A 26265-nucleotide genomic window follows, 5' to 3' on the forward strand; every position below is an offset into this window, starting at 1 on the left:
GTCCCAATTTGAATGTTCAGGACCGGTAAGAAGGGCTTGTCTTCCGTATGAAGGGATGTCTGCATGAAATGAAAACAGCTGTTATTGAAAGAGCTTTTGTCTGCCCCAGTAGAAAATGGGAGACGTAATGGATGTAATGGCAGGATGGTGAAAACGGGAAGGCTGTCCAGGTCTGTCCAGCGAAGGGGACAGTGCTTCGACAAAGCCAAGTTGTTTGGGTTTATGTGGTTTGCTTCAGGGAGACATAGTTGTCTTCCAGACTTTCAGTTCTGGTTCATATCAAATCCAAAACATGGAGCTTCAATTCAGAATCAATATTATGATTGTACATAAAACAATGTGGTAAGAGTGAACTCCTCTTTTTGGCATGTCTGGCCAGTCACCGTGTAGTGCATAATGGTACAGGACATTAAAGAGAAGCTTATCGATCATGTCCTCTCCTCATTCGCTCTGTCTTCCAGATATGAATAGATATGTAATTGTGTTTTCCTCCAGCATCAATTATAAGGCTCAGTCACAAGAATAAGACTGAATTTTATTTATACTGTCACTGGAATGTATGTGTGATTGTGTGTTGTGTAAACAGTGATGAAATTTTACAGGCATGATAAACTTGCTTTGAAAATGTAACATCAGTGTCTGCAATGTTGCCCTCATTCCTTTTTGGGTAAAATATGATGGAATTTATTTCAATGTGGTCTTTGTGGGAAGTTAAAAGGAACATGTAGGACTGTGTTTGTACTGTTCTTAGTGACACAGTTCAACAAAATATTTTATATTTAGTGTGGTGTGTGGAGTTCTTCAAATGGTAATCTTTCCCATTTAGACATTGATATTTAAAAAAAAAGTTTGATTGTAATTACTCTTGAGAAACATATTGTTGGCCTGTGTTAGAATGAATTATCACAACAAGTTAAAAAATGAATAAATATAGGGAATATGTATTACCTACTAAATATTGAGCATGTTGGCTGTGCTTTTTTAAAATTGTGGTTTATAGGCATGTCTGAAATGAGAAACTAGTTAAAATATAAAATACCTTGAAATGAATAGTTAAAATTTAGCATAGTTTTAAAATTAAAATTTTAATTTTATTTGAAGAAATGTAAGGACAGTTTTATCTGGCTTTTCTAGGCACTGAATGTTTCTCTTGAGTATTGCTCTTCAGTGAAGTGTAAAATTGGAACGATAACATGGACCCAGAGCAAAAGCCTAAAAGCAGAGATTTAAACGCAGCCCAAATGTTTCAGTCTGGCTCTTTTCCACACAAAGTCTCCTGATTCCTTTGTTCACCTTGGTGATGCACACCAGCACACGGGACTGACGGGACTGAGGAAGAAGTTTGATGAGAAACTGAAATACTGATCTTCCTTCCATTCCACTTCCTCCTAAAGAGGACAAAGAAACGCCTTCCCTTTCCCGCAAACGGGGGGTGTTCGGAGAGAGGTGAGAGAGCCAGAGGCCTGTGTCACAGGTACACGGACTGTGGTCCAGGGAACCTGCAGGGTGCGCAGGCCATACGAGCTGCTCCTCTGACTGGAGGACAAGTGCATCCTGCTCTCTGACATCATCCCATTCAACTCTGCGGCACTTCTGGTTGGCTGGGAGGAGGGAAGTAATTTGAACTGCTTTCCTTTCTCCCTGCTTTGTGCACGAGTTAGAGGCAGAGAGAGAGAGAGACGGGGAGAGCGAGAGAGACAGAGAGAGGGTGTGTGTATGTGAGAGAGAGAGAGAGAGAGAGAGCAAGAGAGAGAGAGAGAAAGAGAATGCTAGTTGCTTTGTCGCGTGTTGAATTCTGTCACTGCTCTTGCTGGTGACTCTGGAGACAGAGAGAGAGTGAAACTGGTTTTGTCCTTACCGCTGCTGGCTGACTCAATAGTTTTAGGAGAAAGGAGATAAACAAGAAGTTTTGCCGCCTAGCATCAAAGTCTGGGCTCATTGACGATGTCGTAGGTGGAATATTCTAGCAGACACCTGATCCCTCTCCACTGCACTTGCAGGCCAGGTAAGGGAACCCACCTTTGTTATGTCCTACAACCCTTCTTAAGAGAACGTGCTTCTGTTTTGGCTTTACATGACAAAAAAAGTTGATCCTGTTGCCATAGAGGATGTGCGAGTGCAGCACAGAGCTGCAGCAAAGAGAAAGCAGCGATGATGAATCAGAATGTTTTCTGCGGAGTATTTCAAACCAGGATGTTTTTAAAGGGTGCTCAACCTGTGTGCACAAGAAAACTGTGTCTGTAGCTCCCTTGATTCTTTCAGTCAAATTCACATTTTTGTTTTGGTAAACAGATTGCCAGTCCGGCAATCAGTGCTATCTTTTGCCTTCAAATGCATTTATGCTAAATCTATCATGCCTTACAATAAAAATGTACTTATGAAGTCTGTTCCTTGCCGGGTTCTTAGAAATGGTGGTAGCATATCTAAATTGTATATGCTACCATATTGTTTTATGAGAACCATTAGAGGGTTATCCTTTATGCTGTGTTCTTTTACAAATGCTGTTCCACGCTCTAGTTTAAGCTGTCTTCTAATCTTGAATAATTGATTCAGCTGGACGAGCTGCCGCATTGAGTAGGCCCTAGGAAATTAGCCCTCGTGTAATCACATTCTTGAAAAAAATATGTTCACACTAATTTAGAAAAGTATAATTTGATGGAACAGCTAAATTTCATTATGGTTTAGTCTCATTTGGTGTTCAACCAAATTAGTATGAGATGTTTATTATGAGATATGGCTACAGCTCATAGAGAAATTAGAATATTCTATCTTCTTTTTTAAAAAACTTGAGTAATAATGTTTTTCCTTTAATACTGTCTGTACATGATACAGTTCATGGCAGTATAATCTTTTAATATTATCTTTTAGTTATTATATAATCTGGTATCTTTAATATCTTTTAAAATATACTTTTTCACATGACAACGACAGTATTCTGAATCTAACACGCACCAGCTGGATGTAGAAAAAAGTAAAGGATTTGCAGCTATTGTTTAAGCTACTGTGAGCAGCTGGTGAGCAAACTGAGTTATTCACAAGCCTGTTGCTAATAGTAACTACACTGAAAAATCTGCTCTTTCCTGCTCACTGGTCTCTTGGCCTTTCGGGATGGTGGCCAAGGGCTAGCGAGTTTCCCTACAAATGAGACTCAAGATCAGCTGTATTTAGGAGCTCTTGACTGCTGCTGCTATTGAGCAAGGAGCCACCCCTCTGTTCCCCCTGGCCTAGCTGGAGGAGTGCTCAGCGGGGCTGCACTTGAACCGGTCAGCTCATCCCAGCCTGGTGGTGGGCCATTCCAGACGGGTGCTTTAATAAAGGCTGCTCCTCTGTTTTTTTAAATTGCAGCGCGTGATGTAACATTGCTGCTCCGGCCGCACAATGCCGGGTCCCCCCTCTCACGGGCTTCTGTGAGAAATGAGTTAGAGAGGGTGGTGTGGGGGTGGGGGGTGGGTGGGGGGGGTGACGGATGACGAGAAGAGGGGCCTCACATTACACGGAAAGCCCACACTTTCTCTGCCTCTCAGACAGAGGGGCCCGAGGCAGGTCTTGACTTCCTGGTGCCTGCCATGGGAAGAGGGGAAGACTGCGGAGCTGCTTTGGGGGGTGGGGGGTCTTTTGTACGGTCAGTGGGTGCGGACCCTCGCCCGTTCAGCTGCCTACGTCAGCTGGCTTGACTTGTTTTTCAGTCGGAGGTTCCCACAGGCTCCTGTCCGCTGATCCCTAATGAAACCCGGGCAATAGCAGGGTGCTGGGAAGCCGCCAGCACCACTGCGGTCTTCGCCAGCCTCTTGTCAGGCCCGTTCCTCTTGATGGGGGTAAAGCCGTGTCAGAATCAGGAGCTTTACGCCGAGCGCTCTTAAATACTTGGCCCAGAGGGCCTCAGCTTTTCCAGCCAGTACAGAACCCCGTGTGTCTGGCTGTATCACTGCTGAAACAGGAGGCTTGTAACTACTAATACTGGCCCTTAAGACAATTGAGACGGTCACCACAAGCAAACCAATGAAGTATCATTCTTAGCTGTGTGTGTTTTTTTATTTTATTGATGTAGGCAATTTTGCGCAGAGGGCAACACTGAAAAACAACTTTCTAATCCACAACGAAGTATTCACTGAGTCAGGAGAGATTACGTCTGGGGGATGGTGGAGGATAGAGGGATGAGAGGGAAGGAGGAATGTGATAAAAAAGAGTGGTAGGAGGAATGTGATAACAGCAAAACATTGTTGAACCTTGAGTCATATGCAGTGTGTTTACCAGGACCATAGGTCCTATGAGTGAAGTATCCCACTTACCTCAGATGCTCAGATGCTTAACTCATGATGCTGTTGTATCTGTGGAATTTTGCTGTGATGTAGGACAAGGACAGGCCAGCCACTTGCATCGGTCAGGGACTAACAGGAAGCAAATGTGCTGCTGAAGTTTTATGAATATTAATGATTTATGTGACTGCAGTTTAACCTCGGTGTGTTAGTTAATCTTCTATCCTGGGGTGGGAGTATCGAGTATATTCAGTATTAAGTGTATATGTTTCACTTTTTGTGGTGATTTTGATAGCCTTATGCCAAGTTTGCCGTCTGTTGCCCGTGGTGTCGTACCTGAGATGAACGGTTATTGTTATTTCCAAATATGAGAAGGGAAGATGTTCTCTTTCTTGAAAAATCGAAATATGTATCCCATATACTACCCTCAGCTGGCTCAGTATGCAGAAATAATCTCAGTCCTGGAATGTAGTGCTTATATATGAAAGGTTATGTAAATAAATGAAAGCTTGTCTTAAGTTTGCAAAAAAAAGAGCATTTATAGCTGAATACTGTGGATTACTGTGGTACTGTGGGCTGCATTACTGTATGTATTCAATATTTTTTATAACAATATTCCAATATGGAACCAATGCATTTCAACATACAGTATATTACTGTGCTATTGAAACAGTTTATGTGCATGTGTATATGTAGACTGTGTAAACCACAGAAATTTGACCATTACGAAGTGCATTATACATTGTGTTTGGACATGCCCCATATGTTTCTTGCTGTCAACATGCTGTTGAAAACGGAAATAAAAGGTCTTATGCAGCGGGCCAGGAATACTTTAGGAGCTGAATAAATGTACACTTGATGCAAGCTGAAGTCAGTTTCATCAGTCGTCCTGAACCGCAAACTGAAATCGCACAGTGGCATCTTTGGGTTGTTGGCAGAGCTCAAGCCTCTGATAAACCTATTTCATGGTTTATAGTGCTTTTATCTTATGAACAGAAATTATATTTTGGGGGTTTCACAGCAAATTCCAAATTCCGACTGATTGCTGTAAGACCAAATGTTAGTGCACGTCAGCTCTCAAATATGAAGTACAGATTATCCTAGAATCCTGTGCAAGCATGTGTAAATATGGGAGGAATGAAAATAAATGTGCGTGGCCCAATCTATGGCATAAACTGTCTTTAATTACTTTAATATTCCACAAAACCAGAAATGTAAATAAAGCTTAAATAAAGCATTCTCTTTATATGATTTATCCTCAGGATCTTTTTGTCCTCAGATTGAGGTGCAGGTTACATTGGGTGTTCCCTGGGCTCAGTGTAATTATAATAATTTACATAATCTCTGATCTCTGATCCTGCCGTGTTGCCGGAATAACTGAGGAATTCTTTGGAGGCTCTGGCGAGACCGTGGCATTCCGACGGCGAGTTAAACTGGTTTATGTTTAAAGGGCGTCGATCTGATGTACGGTGTGGTAGGCCTTGTTCTGTTGTGCGCACGTGCAGTTTTTACGTGAAGAGTGTGAGCCTGTCAGAGTTGTCAGTAAATCACGTACGTATACGTGCCCTTGCGCTCTCAGCATGCCCCCACACAGAGCCATTACTCATTATGGGGTTTGTTTGTGCTTTTTTCTCTGATGTCGTTTATTCTTTGACCGTCAAACCAGGGACAACTGGTGACAGAGTTAATGAGAAACCCAGCAGTTGCCCTGTGATTTCCGGCGTAAATTAAAATCCTAACATCGATGGCGCGCGTGAAGCGTCAGTATTTAAAAGTACAGTTTATTTTTCATTCATACAGCCCCATCAGGGCTTCTGTTTACAGTGATGAGAGCATTGTGGTAGCATTAGCGGGCGTGCTTCTGCTGTCCCACAATGCCACAGGGATCTGCGCGGGTTGCGGTGGGGCTGGGGACCCTTACCACACCCATGCATGCTGCGAGGCTGGGGCTCACCAAGGGAATCCAGGATGAGGCTGCATGGTTGCCCATCACCATGGATACCACCTGGGTTGCCCTGCAGCGGGCAGGGTGGTATGTAAGGAATGTGCCGGGCATGCTTGAGTGGAGGGCTTCAGAGGCAGCCCCCCCGCCATGAGCCCGTCGTCCCATATTTAATTTCACAGCTCAAATATTTAGATATGAAGAGCACACAGGATATATGGAGCATCTCTTGGCTTAAGGACTGGAGCAAAGATGCTCAGCTGCAGGATAACTGGATGGAGTTTAAAATAAACAGGCCCCTGGCTTTCGCCATAATCTTCCGCATAGTTTTGACTCGGCTGGGGGCACGACTCACAATGGCTATGTCAACAGACGCGGTATCTTTGCCAATTAAACGGGGGGGATTGTCTTTACAGCCCACTGCTCAATTTTTATTTGAAACTATCCCCTTGTTTTGAATGCTTGAGGACTGCAAACTTTAGAAAGAATGCTTCAAATTAGGGGGCAATGGAAGCTTGCCCCAGACTCTTTCTGTATGCTTGTCAGGGTAAATGCATGGAAAGCATCCGTCTTCTTAAATCCCTGCCTCCCTCTGGTGATATCACAGGTGGTAAGGTGGTAGAAGTTGACAACCACCTGCCCCCCAGGAAAGATTATGAGCATGACATCAGGGTGGAATTGCAGTCACACAGGCCTTGCTGCTTCAGCATTCTTACAAGTATTTACTGGGTCATAAATGTTGTCACTGGCTCTGGGAGATGCCACACCCTGAGCCACTTTCACCATGTGTGCGAAGAGTTTAATAAGCTTTTTTTTGCAGGGAGTGACAGCACCAGATGCCTAGCACATTTTTAATTCCAGAAGTGCTTTGTCAACATCGGGCTCGTTGTACAGATGGTGGCAAAGTCTGCTGGAAGTCAATGGGTTTTTGTACAAGAACTTTCTGAAAGAGCAAGCTCTTCAGTTCGGAAGAGTGGCTCTTGGCTGCTGAATCTCAAACACTTGCAGGCGTAGTTAACAAACACAGTCGTATTTACCTTCAATGCAGTTCCCACCGTGCAGTGTTTATAGTGAGCTCAAACACTGTTACTGCATTGCGAAACTTGGCACTACTGTTTGTTTGTCATCGCAGTTTTCTCACCCTGAATAAAAAAATGGGAATTTATAAGTCGTTAGGCTGTGAATTATAAATGAGCGGGGATAAAATATAAAGAGACACTCGCACAATCCAGAATATGCACTTCTTGTAAGTACCCCATTACTTGCAGTTGTTACAGCAGTTAGTTACCTGTTTCATTCCATATTAATTTGTCTCTGCTTAATTCGATTTTTGTCATTACTCATTATATTTGATATTGGTCCATAAATATGATCTTTTCATTTGCATGAATAGATTTGGATTTCATAGCCTCATTTGCAAATCAGTGTCAGCACAAATGCCACTCCCACAGTTTGTGTCCAGATCAGTGAAAAATATCAGATGGAGACTGCATGAGGCAGTTGAGTAAACAGATTAATGGTAGCCACTTTCCTGCTGGGGACCAAGGTGAAGATCCATGAATGTGCTGAATGAAAAAAAAAAAGATGACAGGTAAACACTAAGCAAGATTGAAAATCCGGCCCAACAATTGAATATGTGAGCAGGAGAACAGGTGTGGTGGTAGATGCAGAGTCACAACAGTGTTAGTGTGGCACTGGATCCATTGTGCACACTGTTGCTGCTTGGTGTCTTCTGAGCATGTGCGATGGCTGTAATACCTTTGGAATTTTCTGAAAGCAGAGCCTTGTTAGTCTTGTTTGCACAAGGTTGTGAAAACTAGTTGGAGGAGGCTGAAAACATTAGCCAAAAATTCTTTTGTCTTTGACATCCAAACACCTGGCATTACCATTGTGCTCAGCACAGAAAAAGCACAAAATCAGAGGAAGGTGGTGCCTGTTGAATGTCTGTGGTTGAGCATTGAGCCTCCTACTAGTTAGTAAACACAAACCTTTGTCCAAGAATGTACAAGATGGTGCTTTGTATTTTTTGTCATTATTTTTGCTTTGTATTTTTTGTTTTTATTTTTGCTGAACTATTTTTTACTTTCTTTTTTATTATGTATTCTGCTTGTAGATTCATTGTATTGATTTTTGAGGCCTTAAACTCTGGTCACTAAATTGCTTCTATATAAGGTTAGTGTCTGGTTTAGTAAGCTGAAATAGAGCCTGGGCTCTGAGGTGCATTAACATGGCTGTGATTATACTCTTATCATGGTAAATCCCACCTAATGGAAGACAGCACAAGGAATGTCTGTGTCTTGCTGTTCCTGTGGTCTGCACAAAGTCCACCCTCCAGTTCAATCATTCCTAAGACTTGGCAAGACAGTGTTTTTGTGTGACTTAAAAGGCACCTAGTTCCCTGAGACATTATTAGTAGGCTATTAGGATTAGTATTATATGAACTTTTATCATTGTCTGTGTGTGGTGTGTGTTTCTGTGTGTGTGTGTGTGTGTGTATTTCTTGTATCTAACTGAAGACTTAGGCTACATGACAAATTATTTTTGAATTTTTAGGAAGTGTTATTTTAGAAACACCGAACAAAATTATATTGCCAGCTCAGTGCTTTTTTTCTGCACTTACTGTTACTTCTGACAAACTTTCATTGTTGCTATATGGCATCTACTTGCTCTTGGTTGTATTGCAGCAGCAATGCTCCTCCACGTCACGTTTACTGGCTGCTAAGGGTTAGCTTCATATCTACATGCTGGGGTTGTTGAACGGAGACCATGTGGCGCCGTCCATAGTGCAGTAGACTCTCAACCCGCCGTGGTGCTTTCTGTACTGTGATCCCTGCGATCTGTAACCCTCTCTGCCATCCCTTGTGTGATTAAAGTAAAGAAATGCATAATGCATGTCTTTACTTTATGCAGAAATGCATGGCAGACTGTCTGCTCTCCTTTGGGAAAAAAAAGGCTTGTGGAATTGTTTTGTTGGGTGTTTGGTGTTGCCTCCTTTGCCAAACAGACCAGAGCGGCTTGATCTGCTTGTGAAAATGCTCCAAACCAGACATTGAGAGATATGAGAATGTTCCCACGGCCAAGTGTTTTTTTTCGCTTTTCAGATTTGCAAATGACGTTTGAAATTTGCCAATATTGAACCTATAGGAATTAGTCAATGCTCAAACAGCAAATACCGTCCAAATGTTGACCACATTAAACATCACTCTATAATATCAGTCCTCACCATCACCCTTGCCATAGTTTGAATCACAATAGAATTCAAGGGAAATACATGCTCATTTGTGATAGTGGCCTACCAGGAAGTGCTACTTCTGGAGGAAATGAATTTATTATTGAATTAAAGGTCCTAACACCATTAGTTTTTACAGTGTTGAAATAAATGCGTGGGCAGCAATGTGAATTAATAAAGCAAAGATAATACACTGACAATAAGCGTATGTGAACACCGTTCTTTTTTAAGGGTTTTGGTTCACATGATCCATTCTCTGTGCCTCAACACTCAGTAAAAATCCAGTAGAGTGTGTTGGTTTCAGGGTTAGTATATGTGGAGTGGCTATTGCCCCTTGACCTGCTGGGTCCAGCTCTGCAGCAGGGCTGATTCTGCAGGGCCTCTGCATTGGCTTTCTTTCCATTTGGACGCTTCACCTCCTGGGTTTTCAACAGGGGGTCCGCAGACCCCTGGGGGTCCTTGGAGGTACTGCAGGGGGTCCCTGGCCAGGCTTGATGTACAATGAGTATATATATCCATCCATTATTCATACCTGCTTATACCCGGTCAGGGCCACAGGGGGTGCTGGAGCCTATCCCAGCGTGCATTGGGCAAGAGGGCAAGAGGCAGAAATTGGGCAAGAGGCAGGAATACACCCACTCATATCTACGGGCAATTTAGAGTCTCCAGTTAGCTCCATACATATGACTATATATAGATTTGGGAAAATATTTCAATTTTCAGTTCAAAGAAAAAAACATTTTTAAACTATGATGGGGGTCCCCTGGATGCCTTTGAGCCTGGGTGGGGGTTCCTAGATCAGAAAAGGTTGAAAACCACTGACCTAATTATTCATTCTCATATGTGGACCAGTTTACCTCCCCAGTTCTGAGAAGAGAGCAGGAAGAAAGTAAGAGGGCTGGAAACCCAGTGGTTTGCGGACCTGGGGGAATGAGTGGCCAGTCCATCAGTGAAAGTAGTGAAAACATTCGATTTCCTCCTGGAGACCAAAAGTGGGCAAATATTTCTGGTGTTGGTCACTCTGTTCCCTTGTTCACTCCTCTCTGTCGCCTGGCGTCTTCACAGAGAGTGCTGCCTGGACCCGTGCTGCAGCGAGCCAGACGCCCCGCCCTCTCTCAGCCCGCCTTACAGCCACGGACACCCCCGGGAGAGCCGAGGATGTCCCGGTGGAGTTAAGCTTCGCATCAAGACCAGGTCTGGCCTGCTAGCTGCCCGTGCGCCCTGGCGAGGCTGCCCGTGGGATCCCCCTGATACCGAGCCGTAGGAATCGCGCAAATCGCGTTCCTCGTGGGTTTCAGTGCCACACTTTGCTTGCGAGGTTGAGACAAAAGGGTAGCCGAGTTGTATTGAAGGTATGTTTTGTCAGGTACAGACAGCGAGGAGCTCTTGAATTATGTGGGGAATATTATTTTCCACTGATGTTTCCATTTAGCTGTACCGTGGCGTACACAATGGAAGGAGCTTCTTTGTCAAGCGGGTTTCTTCTTTGGCTTTACGGGTTGTGGGTGGCATATGAATAGCTGTCACTCACGTGTCGTTCCCCTGTGAAGTCTTCGTGTGTGGGCCTAGGGATCCCGCCCTGTTTATGAAACAACACTCTGGAAGTTGTGAAACCGTTCCTCACATCCGAAACAGCGCCTCTCAGGTTTCTGCGTCCCGATTTTATTCGTCAGAACTGTTTTAAGTGTGCCGTCTATAAATAAAACCGGAGGTCTGTGTACACAGTCTGCGAATACAGCCTATGATGAAGGGCTTGGTCCTGTCCTTTTAAGGCCATTGTGAAAATGTCACATGACGTACAGCCCCATTTTGGGGGGCAAAGGAATGTTGAAAGTTGAAAGAATGCTTCAACATAAACTCTCAAATAAATATAGGGGTGTTATTGATTGCCCTGCAAAAGCCTTGTTACACAGACAGGCCATAAAGGCCTAACACTTCTTAACACTCTGCTGCACAGTGACCCACTGTAAGCACCTACGCTGACTGCCTGAACTAAACAAAGTGGAGCAGAGATATTCAGGACATTTGCATAGTTTTTATTGATTCCTGTGAAAGGCTTTACAATTACGGGGAAAATTCTCGGCCTATGCATTTTAAAGAGCTTCGAAGAAAATGATGTAACTATTAGAGGTTAAATACGTTGAACTACAAGGAAGGAAGGACGGCTTTCTGTATCCTTCTCCTCTTCAGCTGTGAGAAGGCCATTCTCAGAATTTCACCCTCACTTCGTACAGTAGTATCACAGCTGTTAGTGTTCAAACAACACTTCATAAAAAGTAACCACTATCCCTGGGTATTCTTTGAGGTCAGATATTCCCATAACATTACAGAAACATGCTGATATTTTTATTTCCATCAATCAGACACATAAAGGATGAGCCATTCTCATGGGGTTCTGCTTATTCAAGCTGATCCTGGTGGTCACTGTCAACTGAGGTTAGCCTAACTCTGATAAAACAGTCAGTTCTGGAGGACAATACGGCAGAAGGGAAAATAAACGCCTTTGACTAAAGCGCAGAGTGTTTGTACTGCTGAGCGGCCAAGCACAGCCTGTTCCTGTACCGAAGATGGCTGCATATCAGACGTGACGAGCGCAGGTCACCGTGGTTACTCGGGTCCGCCAGGCAAGCGAAGCGGGACCCGGGGGCTGGTTTTGGGCGGATGGGAGCCCGGTAGATGGCGCGCTGACCTCGAGATGCGGTTGCGCCTGGAACACGAGCGCTTTCCCGAGCCGTGTACCCGCAGCGCGTATTTGCATAACAGAAAAAAACGCCAGTGCACCCCTCCTCGCTGGACGCGAAGGCAGTGACAGGAAGTGGTTTGATTGGGCCCCTGGGGACCGGCCCTGTGTAGATGTTCAGGCCTGTACTGCAGGGAGGGTCACACACAGTGGCTGGGGTATGACCTCTTCACCCTCTGCTGCTTCCCCCTTCTTTTTTCTTTTGTGGGGGATACTTCAGGCTTCAGAACTCAAACACCAGAAATTTTTATTTATTCCTCAGGAGCTAAGGATTGTGGGATGGGTTTCAAATTTATTGGTGAAATGTGAACACAGCTTGAATGTACTCTGTTTAGCTGTATTAAAACATTATGTACTGCTGTTTTAACATATTTTTAGTACAAACTTACATCATCAAAGAACATATAAATTTGACGACGTTCATTGATATATCTAACTACCCACTGGATCATGTGATGACAAAATATTCATATTTTTTCACTTCCTCCCGATCAGATAACCTCTTGTTTAACTGGAAGAAGGAGAAGATATTTGGAGAATTAGTAAGCCACATTCTTTCATCAAGTCGATCATAATGACACGCGGGCTCTTTCGGGCTGGAATTTGTCGTCTGTGCTGATTAAAATCTCCCGTCTCCGAGGGGTTCATCATTTGCTGGACAGCGTGTTGAGCGTCTCCTCTGGTTGGCCAGGCTGCGCCCTCCCTTTTCTCTCTCATCTGCTCTCGGATTTCAGTTTCCTCTCAGATCAAAACATCTCAACTGACGGTTTTTCCACACCACAGATAAGGTTTCTCCTTTTCCCGGGACACACCCTGCTTGTCTGGCCTCTGTAGGGCCTACAGAGAATGGACCTTCAGTGAGGTTTGGGAAGCGCTGAATGAGGTTCACAGGCCTGGCGTCGGCTACTGCGCCTCCTTTTCTCCCTGCTGCCGCTGCACATTCCGGGAGATTGTGTTTCGTGGGAGTGTTGGAAGGAATATCCTCCCCCTGGGATTCCTGGGATGGGACACCACGGTAACCCATCTCCTTTGTTTACCCTGAATGAGGTGCAGTCGCCATGGCTTTGTCTTCCACTTCTCTCCACTTCCTGTATGAAGGCCTTCTGGTCTAGGGTTCATGTTCAAGCATCATATTTCAAATGGGCATGTGATCACATAGATTGGTCTGTACCGTGCCAAATAAATTGCTCTGAGCACCTCTCTGGTAAAAAAAAAATATCCAACAGACCTGTGCTAAATAAAGGGAAATATGGGATGAACCACAATAATAGCATGCAGATGTTTTGTTTTTAATCATCTTCTCAGCTATGAGAACAGTTCCCTTCGGGGCAGGTTTGTGAGATGCTTAAAACTGGAGCCACGTGTTGGACGATGCAGTGGGGAAGAGAAGCGAAAGGATGTACAGAACCCATCTTTGTTCTGCAGGGTGACCACATGCTGTCATGTGTTCGCTTTTTTTCCTCTAAGCAGTCAAATCGCTTAACATCTAGAAACATCCATGAGCTTCTGGGCGCTCGTTTCCGTTCCACCCTCCCCGCTTCTGGTGGGCTCTCCGCTTCTCCTCAGCGCGGGGCAGGATGTTTACTTAGCGTGTTATCACTCGCAAGGTAATGACAGTTAATTGCGAGTGCCAGTGACCGCGCTGCGTCTCGGTTGCCTCTCCCGCCGCACTCTCCCCGCCCGCCAGTCCAGAGCGCGAGCTGGCGAGAGCGAGACACCGATGGAGCTGCTAGGGGCCTTGAGGAAATTACGCAGGAGGCGCAAGGCGCTCAACGCGTCCGAGGGAGCGCTCTGCAAGTCCCCCTCGGAAAACAGCATCAACGGCCTGGCCACCGGCCTCATCTCCAAGGTCCTGAGGTTCACGGCCAGGTAACGGCTCCGCGGGGCGGGGCGCCGGGCAGGATTCGGGCTGACCTGGGGTCAGAAGCAGCGCGGTCTGCGGCTCTTCCGGAGCCATCAGGCTCGGTCATGTGAATACTGAGCTTTAATTGAATTTGTGGGTTGGTGTTCCAAGGAGAGGTGAATGATTGTTCTTAACCATGGGTTAGATGAGTTATTTTACTGTGTACTGAAACTTGTGTGGCATTAGGTGTGACTCTGTTTGCTGGGGGGACAAGGTCTACCCTGAATAAGGAAACTGTTGAAAATTATTTATGTTAATTTCAGATATATCTACAATACTCCTACTCATTAGTTGAATACTTCTTTAAATATGTGCCAAGATCATATCCTCATGGCAACCCGTAACGTTTTTGTTAGATATTATACTTACCGTACCAAGGTACCAGGTTTTTTCCCTGTTAACACTCCCATGTTCCTGGTTTAAGGCTTTTATCGGGTACTGTCCACATTGTAACAAAAGGAACCTCAATCAGTTAAGTTGACCTCTTAGGAATGATAGAAGAAATGTAAAACCAGTTAGCTTCATTGGAAAAAAATGTCCTCCTTTGTCATAGATAAGCACTGTTGGGTATTTTGTCAAATGGTAAGCCCCTCTGTATGCTTTGCATTATGTATTGGCACTAAGCTTGTTAACCTGGTCTTGCAAAGATTAACAGAGGAGCAAAGGAAGATCAACCCTAAGGGGCATTATGCAGTTACAGTTTTGACGTGAAGACTGAAAAGTGATTGAGCTGAAATCATATCTTTATCCCAATATTTGTTAACCTGCTTTTGTTTATTTAATGCATATTATTTAATTAAATTAAATTTTTTCAAATATTGTGCTGCATTTACCCATATATCTCTCTAGAATATTAGAATCTTTGGGTAAATCTTCTATGTGCAGCCTGTGTTATCAATGTACACTTGACTTTATCAGGCACCTATTCAGGTTTAAAGTGTCATCTTTATTCTGAGTAATCCGATTTGAACTCTTGTTTTTGAAATATCTTGTCATTTAACTTAACTTACCTGACATGAAGAGAGCACTATTGAATGAAATACAATGAAGATGCATAATTAAGCCTTGCTGCCAGTGTATTTTTCAGATAATTGACATCCTTGTTAATCACACTATATAAACAAGAATGAATGTGACAGCAATAGTCAGTTTAAGGAGTAAGTTTAAAATCTCACCCTCCCCATTCCAAGTGCATGAGCTGTTACTGGACTCTGTAATTCTTAAGAGGATAACAGTCCACCCCACCCGAATTCCACTGCTAGTCTCCTTATGTACAGGAAAACACATTCTGCTTCTGTTCATCTGGCATTTCTCTGACATATAGCTATTATTTCCAGTTTGCGTGCTTTGAATGTTTCTCTTATTGACATTTGTCAATTTCAAAAGATGTAGTGTAAACTCTCAAGTGCATTGTCTAATTATCTTAATATGTTTTAACATCTGTGAAGTGTTCTGTGATTGTATGTGATGCAAGGCTTTTAAAATGTCTATAAATATTTATGTTTACCCTACTGATAGATTAATAAACTCATCAGGATAAGATTCAACAAATGGTTTTAGGTTATATATTAAATACAACTTGTACATCTCGGTGTATGAGAAATTACACAAGTGTAATTTTGTGGTTGAATTTTTCTGCCCGATCCTGTTCCTTTGTACCAGTATTGTACAGGGCTTAAATGTTTGCTTAATTTATTGTTGTTATGGATGGAGCCCTTGCAGAATTTCTTGAAAATTGAAAAAGTAAATATAGTTATTGAATTATATATAATCATATAAAAGAAAAAAATCTAAGAATGATATGCTAATGATGTGCGAACGGATAAGCCGCCTGGTATGTGTCGCTGACAGTATGTTCCCTGCAAGTGAGGAGGGTGCTGGGGAGACTCTCCCTCTAACGCTCGCCCTCCTCCTGTGTCCACAGACGGAGCGAGCCGGCATCACGGCCCCACTCGTGGCACTCCACCAAACTCGGGGAGGGCCAGCCGGAGTCCAGCATGATGCAGATATCCCAGGGCACCATGGGTACTCCCTGGCACCAGACCTACCATTCCAGGTTAGTGGGTCCGCGGGTATGGGTGGCACCCTCTGTCTGAGGTCTGCTCCCAGAAGCACTACATCCAACAGGACACCTGGCTGTGAACCGAGCCACTGTCAGGAGCCTTGCTCTGTACGGGGCGGCCCCCAGAGTGAGCCACCGTCAGGAGCCCTGCTCTGTATGGGACAGCCCCCAGACCGAGCCACCGTCAGGAGCCCTGCTCTGTACGGGGCGGCCCAGAGAGTGAGCCACCGTCAGGAGCCCTGCTCTGTATGGGACAGCCCCCAGAGTGAGCCACCGTCAGGAGCCCTGCTCTGTACGGGACAGCCCCCCAGAGTGAGCCACCGTCAGGAGCCCTGCTCTGTACGGGGCGGCCCCCAGAGTGAGCCACCGTCAGGAGCCCTGCTCTGTATGGGACAGCCCCCAGAGCGAGCCACTGTTAGGAGCCCTGCTCTGTATGGGACAGCCCCCAGACCGAGCCACTGTTAGGAGCCCTGCTCTGTATGGGACAGCCCCCCAGAGTGAGCCACCGTCAGGAGCCCTGCTCTGTATGGGACAGCCCCCCAGACCGAGCCACTGTTAGGAGCCCTGCTCTGTACGGGACAGCCCAGAGAGCGAGCCACTGTCAGGAGCCCTGCTCTGTATGGGACAGCCCCCCAGAGTGAGCCACCGTCAGGAGCCCTGCTCTGTATGGGACAGCCCAGAGAGCGAGCCACCGTCAGGAGCCCTGCTCTGTATGGGACAGCCCCCCAGACCGAGCCACTGTTAGGAGCCCTGCTCTGTACGGGACAGCCCAGAGAGCGAGCCACTGTCAGGAGCCCTGCTCTGTACGGGACGGCCCCCAGAGTGAGCCACCGTCAGGAGCCCTGCTCTGTATGGGGCGGCCCACAGAATGAAGGTCACAGCAAAATAAAAGGCAGGAAATAGATCTGGGCTGTTAAAGCAATGTGTCTGAAGAGCAGTCCGCTGCCATTCTGTGCATGATACACAGAAATAGCCTCCTGTCCTGTCCCTAATCAGCCGGAACCCGAACGCTTTTTCTTTGTTTGCAGAACCCCCGTTTAAAACGGCTGACAACACCAGATATTTTTGGATGGTTATATCCTTTATTTTGTCATTTAATGAATATAATGAGCTTGTTTTTCAGCACCACGCCTAATATCTGCTGGGCCCTTTAGATCTCCGGACTATATTTACTCATTTCCTGAAGGCATAGCTGGGTCTACGTGTGTGTGGGCCCTGCAGTGTCATGGGCTTTCCTGTCCCAAGGTGTGTGGAGTGACACAGGGACACCGCTGAGCTCCCTTATCTGCCTGTTCCCCCTGGCTCTGTTATATGAAGCGAGCAGAGTCCATAAAGAGCTGCTCGTTGCTCTGTTGAGCAGGAAGAAGTTATCTTGCCTGCCACGTATGCACATGGATACGGAGATTTCTTGAGGAAAGCTAAATGCAAAAGCCAATATTCGCAGAGACAATCCAGAGTTGGCTGGGTGTGTTGAGAACACTGCACCTCACCGGTCAAGTGTAAATCTGTGCTGTGGATTAGCATACCGTGACACTGGTCTCTAGACTCTGACATTTACAGTTTTCTCAAGCACTTGCTAACAAGTAAATCTCAGTTTCTGAATAAGCACAGTTATTATCGTTATTAAAATCTCTTAAAATTACATGTCAAAATAGACTGATGTTTAGATGGGAATCAATTCAGTGAAGTTACTCACAAGTATGATAATTTATGATGACCCAAGGCACTAAAGGTCACAGCATATTGAACTCCAAACTACATTATCATTATTGTTTAAAGTGCAGCGTGCAACACTCTGATCCATATGACATTCCCTAACCTTCAGTGTTATCCTTGTGTTCGGTGGGCTGTACTCAGTTGTACTGAGTGGCCTGAGCTCATTCGTGTAGCATTTCTTTGTTCAAACTGTCGTGTGCCCTTTAATGGAGCCTAAACACAGTGAAGGGAGACTTGTGATAATGTTAGCCTACCTGCAGCTGAGATCACAGCCACCGCTGTAAAACGGAAAGCTTGTTAGAAGGTGTCTGTACATGTTGTTTATAGAGGGACATTCTGGTGACACTCATACTCCCCACAATACCCGGCGTCCATGTTGGGAAGGCCCCTTTACGTCAGTGACATGGCTTTATTTGTAGTCAGTTTGTCAACACAAGAGGCACTTTTCAGGCCGTTCCATGCTGTGGAAGAACTGTAATCGAGTTTGGCACGGATGGCCGAGCAATCCCATAAGAGAGCTAGCGCCGGCTGGAGCCGTGACATCATGTCCATTCTTCGCTGCTGAAATGCCAGCTGCCCCCTCCCCCTCCCCCTCCCCCATGCAATGGCACAATGGCAGCAGGCACAAGGGCCTGAGTATTGCATTTTCTGCCCCTAACAACTGATACAGGATCAGTCTACCCACCCTTTAGTCTGAAGCCAGCCATTATGCGAAGAAAGCTGACACTGAATCATTGCTCGGAGGCAGACAAGAGCTGCATTTAACTGAGGCAGAGAGCATCTTCCTCTTCCTCACTACCTAATTCTTCATCACTTTTTTATTATGAGTTTTCCACCCAGTCAGCTCCCAAATGCTTTTGTGTTATTTTCATCTCCCGTTGGACACAAATTTTGTAATGAGAAATGCAATGCACAAGAAAACATCCTCACAGACTATGAGGAACTTTCTCTCCCTTCAAATACTGCACATTTATACAATTACATTAAAGAGACCGCCAAGGTCTGATCTTAGGTCTATTGGCAGTGTGATCGAGCTTGTAAAACTGACTGAATCACTATATACTTTTCGCCATATCGGCAGCCTTTGAAAATGTACGTTTGATGGGGGAAACTGCATGGGGCAATAAAAGTCATTAATTCCAGTGAAAACAGTGATTTTATAGCCATTGAATGGCCAAACATGTGTATCAATGTGTATTTCTTTGATGCTACTCCAAGAGTCTAACAATTATTAATACACCTTGAGTTTGTGAGCATAAATACATAGAACAGTAAATACAGTCTGTATGAGGGTCTATAGAAGACACAGTATCTGATTGTTCTTTTTTTGTTTTGTTTTGTGAGTGGCATACAAAAGCATATTTTATCTACAAGACTAATTATTACTGCTTTTTACTTAGATTTGTTCATTTTTGTTTTCTTGAGTGCAGATATAAGTTGTTACAGAAAGGGCTGTTTGCTATGACTGATTGTTAAAAACAAAAAGTGCTATAATGCATAATTTGTGAATTCTGTCGACTAAAATTATTTGGCTTCGTTCTTACCAGTCATTTAAATTTCTTCACTTCATTAGTGATGTCATATTCTGTTTTCACAATCCGTTTCTGATGAATGTTCTCGCCGTTTCCTGTGTGCCAGCGCCTCCACCACTGACCTCTCGAGCTACGACCCTGGATACCTGCGGAAGAGTCCGGATCAGTACAGCTCACGGGGCAGCATGGAGAGCCTGGACCACGGCCACCCGGCCTACAGCTCCTGCCAGCAGCTGTCCCCGTCCAAGTCCTCCGGCAGCATCGACCACCTGCACAGCAAGAGGGACTCGGCGTACAGCTCCTTCTCCACCAGCTCCAGCGTGCCGGACTGCCCCGCCGCGGCCGGCCTGCCCATGGGGAAGGAGCGCTCCTACTCCATGGACAGCATGCTGGCCCCTCAGCAGCGGGGCCCGGAGGGCCCGCGGCAGGCCGACATCCGCTACGTGCGCACCGTCTACGACGCCCAGCAGGGCATCTCCGAGGAGCACGAGGTCATCGCGGCGGGCCTCCTGCGGGCCGGCGAGAGTCGGGCGCATCCCGAGGCCCACGGTGGCGGCGGCCATCGCAGCGGCAGCAGTGGCAGCAGCAGCGGCAGCAGCGGCAGCAGCGGTGGCGGGAATCCCGCGTCCAACCGCCACAGCGTGGGGCCCGTGTGGGGCGCCTCGCGCCAGCACAATTCCTACGAGAGCCTGAAGGGGGCGCCACCGCCGCCTCAGCGGAGCGACAGCTACGCTGCTATCAGGAACCACGAGAGGCCCAGCTCGTGGTCCAGCCTGGAGCAGGCCCGGGCCACGCGGAGCCTGTACAAGGGCTCCTGGCACCACTCCAGCGGCTCTGTGGCCGGGGGGAAGCCTCTGTTCGCCACCGAGGGGCAGCAGCTGCACACGCTGGAGGAGAAGAGCCCCGAAAGCAGCCCCACCACCAGACCCAGACAGGGCCTCCCGCAGGCCCCGCCCACGGGCCGCCTCATGCTGCCCACCGGTATTTATCAAGTACCCCCACCGGAGCCCCACTTCGCCCAAGCACCCGCCTCCTGCCCCAACTCCAGCAGTGTGTACCCAGCATTGGCTAAAGAGAGCAGGGGCAACCCCCCTAGCGACCGGAGCACGGGGGTGGGCAGAGACAGTCCGGCGGTGGAGAACGGATACCAAAGCAGCACTTCCTCCTCCGCTGGCCAGCCCCCCTGCGTTCCCCAACCAAAATCTCCGTCCCAGCAGACAGACAGGCAGCAGGAGGAGCCGCAGGCTGGCTGCAGCCTCTACAGGCCTCACTTTAAGCCTTGGGCAGAATCGCACAGCGTGTCCCACATGCAGGCTGAAGAGTGCGGCTTCAGGAGGGACCCCTACACCCCCGTTCAGCCGAGGGGAGAAAGGCAGAGGCATCTCCAGAGCCCCGAGAACGTGGAGAGGTACAGGCAGACGCGGAGCGAGGAGCCGATGGTGCCCGCTGAGCGGAGCGGTCACGCGGAGACCGCTCACTCGCTGAACAACGCTGCGTGTCCCGAGCGCCGGTCCAGCCTGGGAGGCCACAGAGACGCCGGCGCCCAGAACGCCCGCGGAAACGACGGCAGCGCTCCTCCTGCCCAGCTGAGTGAGCACGGGAGCCGGGCCGCGCCGAATCACCACGGCAACCCCGCCCCCCTGCAGCAGGAGCACCCTCTGACCCGGCTGGAGAACGCGCTGGCGGAGGTGCAGAAGGCCGCGGGCCCGGAGCGGAGGGCCAGCCAGTGCAGCTCCCAGGGGGGCCCGAGGGAGGAGGCGCCCCCGGCCCGCGTCTCCGTGCTGGAGAAGGTGAGCCGCTTCGAGCAGCAGCACAGGCAGGGGAAACTGCGCTGCCAGAGCGCCGGCCACGTGGACTGCGCCCCCCAGCTGAGCCTGGAGCCCAGGGCCAAGAGCTCCAAAGTGCCGCCCCACCTGCGCACGCAGAGCTACAGCGCCGTGCCCGAGGACTGCGGCCAGCCGCCGTCCATGGAGAGGCGCCGGAGCACGGAGCACCACGTGCCCCGGAGCTCCTGGGGCGCAGACAGGGCCCTGCAGAGGAGCAAGAGCACCTTCCACCTGGCCGAGGACGACGGGAGGAAGGACTTCCCCTGGAGGGAAGGCCTGCAGGACATCCTGGGCACCATCCAGGACACGTCCTTCAACACGGCCTACAGGGACAGCATCAAGGGCGCTCAGTCCAAGGTGCTTCGCTCAACGTCCTTCCGACGGAAAGACTTGAGCGTGGAGCAGCACACTCCCAACAAGCACCTGTCCCTTGAGAGGAAGGGCCCCAAGACTTTGCCCAAACCGCACACCCCAAAGGAGAGGCACGTCGTGACCCCGGAGCTCGATGGAATGGCCCCTCCGGCGCTGCCCAGCGTCCCGCCGGTCGGCCCCCCCGCCGTCCGGATCGGGGGGCGCAAACGTCTGACCCTAGAGCAGAAGAAGCGCTGTTACTCGGAGCCGGAGAAGATGAATGAGGTGGGCGTGTCAGAAGGTGACAGCTGCTTGAGCCCCTATGGAAAGGGCCCAGACCAGCTCCACCTCCCTGAGACTAGCGTGGCCAACAGACGCAGGCTCTTTGAACTGGCAGCCCACAGAAGTGCTGGCCCTGGCCCCAACCCCGGCCCTGGCCCCCGCCCTGGCCCCGGCCCCGCCCTGGCCTCTTCCTCCTCCCGTTCAGACTTGAAGCAGCTCCAGCAGGACGCCTTGGCCGAGTACATGGAGCGGAAAACGGGCCGTCGGATGGCCAGGAGCCAGCGCCCCCAGAGTGCCTACCTGCAGCACCCCTCCTACTCCTCCGACTCCCAGAGCCTGTCCTCCACCTCCAGCCTGGTCTCCCTGCAGGAGCCGGAGCTCCAGGAGGCTTCATGCTCCAGCGGCCATCACAAGGGGAGCCGGGTGTCCTCCACTCTGCCCCCCGGGGTGCAGGGCTTCTTATACCCCAGCGGGAACCCCGCGCGGCCTCCGTCCTCCAGCGAGTCCACCTCGTCCTCCTCCTCCGCCCACAAGCCTCGGGGAAGGCCACAGAGATTCTTCAGCCTGGAGCAGGAGCTAGATAGACCTGCCCTGGTCACCCACGCCCAACCTCCACAGGGCCTCTGGTTCTCTCAGCACTGTGACACGGCCTTCGAGAGGGCTGCCCCAGCACGGAACTCTGGGAAATCTGCCTCGGCAGAGGACTTGCTGGATCGCTCTGAGGAGATCGCAGTTCCTCAGCACTTCAGATCTCGATCCTCGCCATCTGTTGAGAAGCTCAATCAGGTATGGATTTCCCCACTTCCACCTCATGAGAAATCAGAAAAATATATTTGTAAGAATCTTTTGCCCCTCAGTTGTAAATCATGGTCCCCCACACAAGTCACTTGTGACATAAAAACACAAATGGTGGCAAATGGCTCGTTCTCAGGAAAAATTTCTTGCCACAAAACTGCTATTGCTAGATTTTTCCAGTTTTCCCATTACAAGCTTTTACATTTCGATGTTTCTGCTGAAACAATCTTTGAACACAAAGAAAGAGTAATTAATATTTTTGGCCTCACATATAAACAGCCACAGATCACGTGGCCATGTGTTTAATAACCAAAAGGAACACTGCAGTTTGTTTTTAAAAATATATATTAAATAAGTACTTTTATTTGTGTAAAGCAAAACATATAAAAATGTTTCTGCTTTACCCTCTGGCTTGACTGCAAGCCTGCATATAGACTCAGCATTAGTGTTTGCATTCTGAGAATCCCATGGGCCCCTGTGGTCAGCCATGGTCAGAGATCTCTCTCCACATTACACCACACCCAACTTCCGTCAGCCCACTGGATGATTAGGTCTCTCCACCCTGTCCACTCCATGACCCGCACAAGTCCCAGCTTCTGCTGTCTTCGTTTCCAACCAGGAAATGCTGCGGCATTTATCTATCGGTCCTGGATTATCTTGTGGCCTTTGGATCCGTGTTATTGTTGTTTTTGATGCTTTTTGGCAAGTGCAAAAGTGGCTTGTTTGTTTAACGAAGGGATTTTTTTTGTTATTCAGTGGGCAATGCACCACTACATGAGAAAGGGACATTTTGTCCATGTGTGAATGAGCTAATAGCTGTGAAAGTGTGTGTCCACTCTCTCTGTGCCATGACGTGAATGACCTCGTCCAGATTCTCTGGAGACCCGTATCGGAGTTTTTTATTGGCTGTAAGTGCGTGACTGTGGTGAAGAGACAGATGGCGGACGAGCATCGCTCTCCCCTTAGCCAGCCGCTCCACAGGAAATGCTCAGAACTGGACGCTTCCTGCGTGGTGCCACGGAGCTGGCCGTGGAAGTGGAGCTCTGCGAGATGCCAGCCCTGATAAGGCTCATTTCTGGAGGGAAGGGTGGGAGGAGATAACTCATAACTCATGTCTTTGGAAGCTTGGCAGTTTAGCCAGGAAATGCTTTTAGGGGGATAAGAAAGTGGTTTATCTCAAGGAGCAATTTGTCCTCTTCATCTAAACACAGCTACGTACACAGCGCCATCAGTGTTCCTCTATTCAGGACTCCTAGATAAGCATATGTGCTTCTACATTTCAAAATGCTCTCTCTCTCTGTTAAATTCTCATCTCATTTGTTTGCCTTGAGGTTTATTCAATGCGCAGAGATGATCCAGTTGAATAAGAATATTGCTAACATTGTTGTCATTTCCAAAGGAAGCCGCTCAATATTCGACTGTCTCTTGTGTTATTTTCTCCCAGAAAACGATGCACTGACTCTGATAACAGTGTCGCATAACATAACGCGTAATAACTCAGTATCCCATGATGCTTATGCAATATAGCACTAAAATAAGCTGATAATATCTCAATAAAGATTTATGTGGGCCGTTGAGAACGCAACACCTTGGCCGTGAGAGTTGTCTTAACACAGGCTGTAACCGGCTGATTCAGCATCATTGTGATTGGCTGTCTCGCTGAATAAATGGCAGAGTAAAACTGTGGGCTTAGGCTTCTCTCCTCATAGAATGTGTTTTATGGCTTCAGATCAAACCATTCCTCCACCTTTAATGGGGGGTATTGATTTACAGTGGCAACAGTTCAAGTAATAACGCATAAAAAATAAGTATGCCAAAGATTGCAATTGAAAATCCCCTGCAATGGTTCGCCTCACACGGTGGAAAGGATGAGTAATTATTAACTAGTGAGCTTGGATTTATTTCCTTCATATGTCTTCGGTGTGTTTAAGTTGGACCTTGTTTTCAGGATGTAATGACAGGAGACTACAGACTGCACACAATGTTTTCCAAGGGGCCTGCGCCGTCCATCCCCACGGAAAGCAGGTATGTGTGTTTGTGTGTGTGTGTGTGTGTGTGTGTGTGTGTGTGTTGTATACCTCCCTATTAAATTCAGAGAAATGGATGGTCGGACATTCCAAAGTATGGCATTCCAACCAACTAGGCTGACCATATAAGGTTCTGTTTGATTATGATTGGTAGGTCCAGTTTTACACTTGTACTGGGGTTTATGTTTCCCATGGTGCACTTTAAGGCAGTGTCATGGCTTGTATACAGCTTTCTTTTGAGCTAAATTAATTTAAAAAAGTGATGGAAGAAATGGAAGAAAATAACATTTTAAAAGTTCTCATTGAAAGTTGTAGCATTGCAGACATTGATTCAGCTTTCCAGTTTGATAACCATACAGTTTTATTTTGAGACTTGGATTGGGATTTAAAAAGCATATTTTTAAAGGAGCATTCCAGTAATCCTTGCCTAAAATGGTAAACATTCTTCATTAGTACAGTTCTTTGGGCTATATTAAACAAACTGTTCCTTTTGCAATAAAGTGAATCCCTGGAGTTAAGAAGTAATAAAAAGGGACAAATTCTGAAAATCTTAGGGAAGGGAAGGAGGATGAGGAGGAAATGCTGAGACTAGCTGTGTGCTGTGTTTCACAGGCCTGTGGAGAGTGCAGCACCCTCCCTACGCATGGAAAGATACCTTTCAAACCTGGGTCCCACGCAGCTGAAGACCCCCGTCACCAGGAGAGAGAAGCAGAGGCTTTCTGAACGCCAGCGGGCGCACAGCATGTCGGGCCTGGCTGCTTCCGTGGGCCTGCCCTGCCCCTTCTCCTCCCCGGGACACCCCGACTCGCGGTCCAGCGACATGCTGTGCCAGGCCTCCCTGGAGGTCCTCACCCAGAGCCTGCTGCCCGCCGCGGGGCCGGCCGACTCGCCCCGCGCCCAAACCCGGCAGGGCCCGCCGGGCGCGGCCAGGAAGAGCTCCTCGGACAGCGGCACCTCGGAGGAGACGCTGAAGGACGTCCCGAGGGAGGAGCACGGGGCTCAGGCACCTCCTGCTCTGAGGGCGGCCAGGTCCCCGTCCTCCGGGGGGGACCAGAAGAGCCCGCCCCCCTTTCACCAAGACCCGCCGTCCGCAGCACCTCACAGCTGCTCGTCACCGGGGGAGAGCCCCGTCTCCGCCCCTGCCACGCCCCTGCCCTTCCTGCGTATCTCGGAGTCCAGCATCCATTTCACCTCCTCCTCCCAGCAGCCTCTGGAGGATGAGGTGTTCCTCCAGGAGCCGGCCCTGCCGCCCCCGCCTCCACCCTCCTCGCCTCCACCTCCACTGCCTGTCTGGGAAGCGGACAACGCCGAGGACTTCCCCCCGCCTCCTCCCCCACCGCTGCTCCTGCCCCCCATCACAGCTGAACAGCAGGACTACGTGGAGATGCCCCAGTCTCCTAGACCAGAGCATCTACTGAGGTACCACATGAACTTTCCAGATTTTCCATAAATTGTACATTAGATATACACTACACTTTTTAAAATATGACTAGTATATATGCACAATATACATGCAATTCCAGCCACAGAGCGAAATAAATAGCTGGAATGAACCAGTGGCTTAGATGTCCTTATCCAGATTTACATGCATAGCTTACTGCACC

At 47.8% G+C, this 26265-nt stretch overlaps 1 protein-coding gene across 7 annotated transcripts in view; it reads left to right on the top strand.

Moving 5' to 3' along the window:
* shroom3 (shroom family member 3) overlaps positions 1–26265 on the top strand; it is a 44405-nt gene that overhangs the window by 10609 nt on the left and 7531 nt on the right. For 2 of the 7 annotated variants that reach the window (XM_064306971.1, XM_064306972.1), the window contains exons 3-7: positions 10493–10621; positions 15995–16126; positions 19487–22625; positions 24583–24659; positions 25274–26080. In XM_064306971.1, the coding sequence (XP_064163041.1) occupies positions 10493–10621; positions 15995–16126; positions 19487–22625; positions 24583–24659; positions 25274–26080 (4284 nt within the window). The other 5 variants (XM_064306973.1, XM_064306976.1, XM_064306978.1 and 2 more) reach the window with 4 other exon arrangements.

The sequence above is a fragment of the Anguilla rostrata genome, chromosome 14, assembly GCF_018555375.3.
Source record: "Anguilla rostrata isolate EN2019 chromosome 14, ASM1855537v3, whole genome shotgun sequence".
Taxonomy (NCBI): Eukaryota; Metazoa; Chordata; class Actinopteri; order Anguilliformes; family Anguillidae; genus Anguilla; species Anguilla rostrata.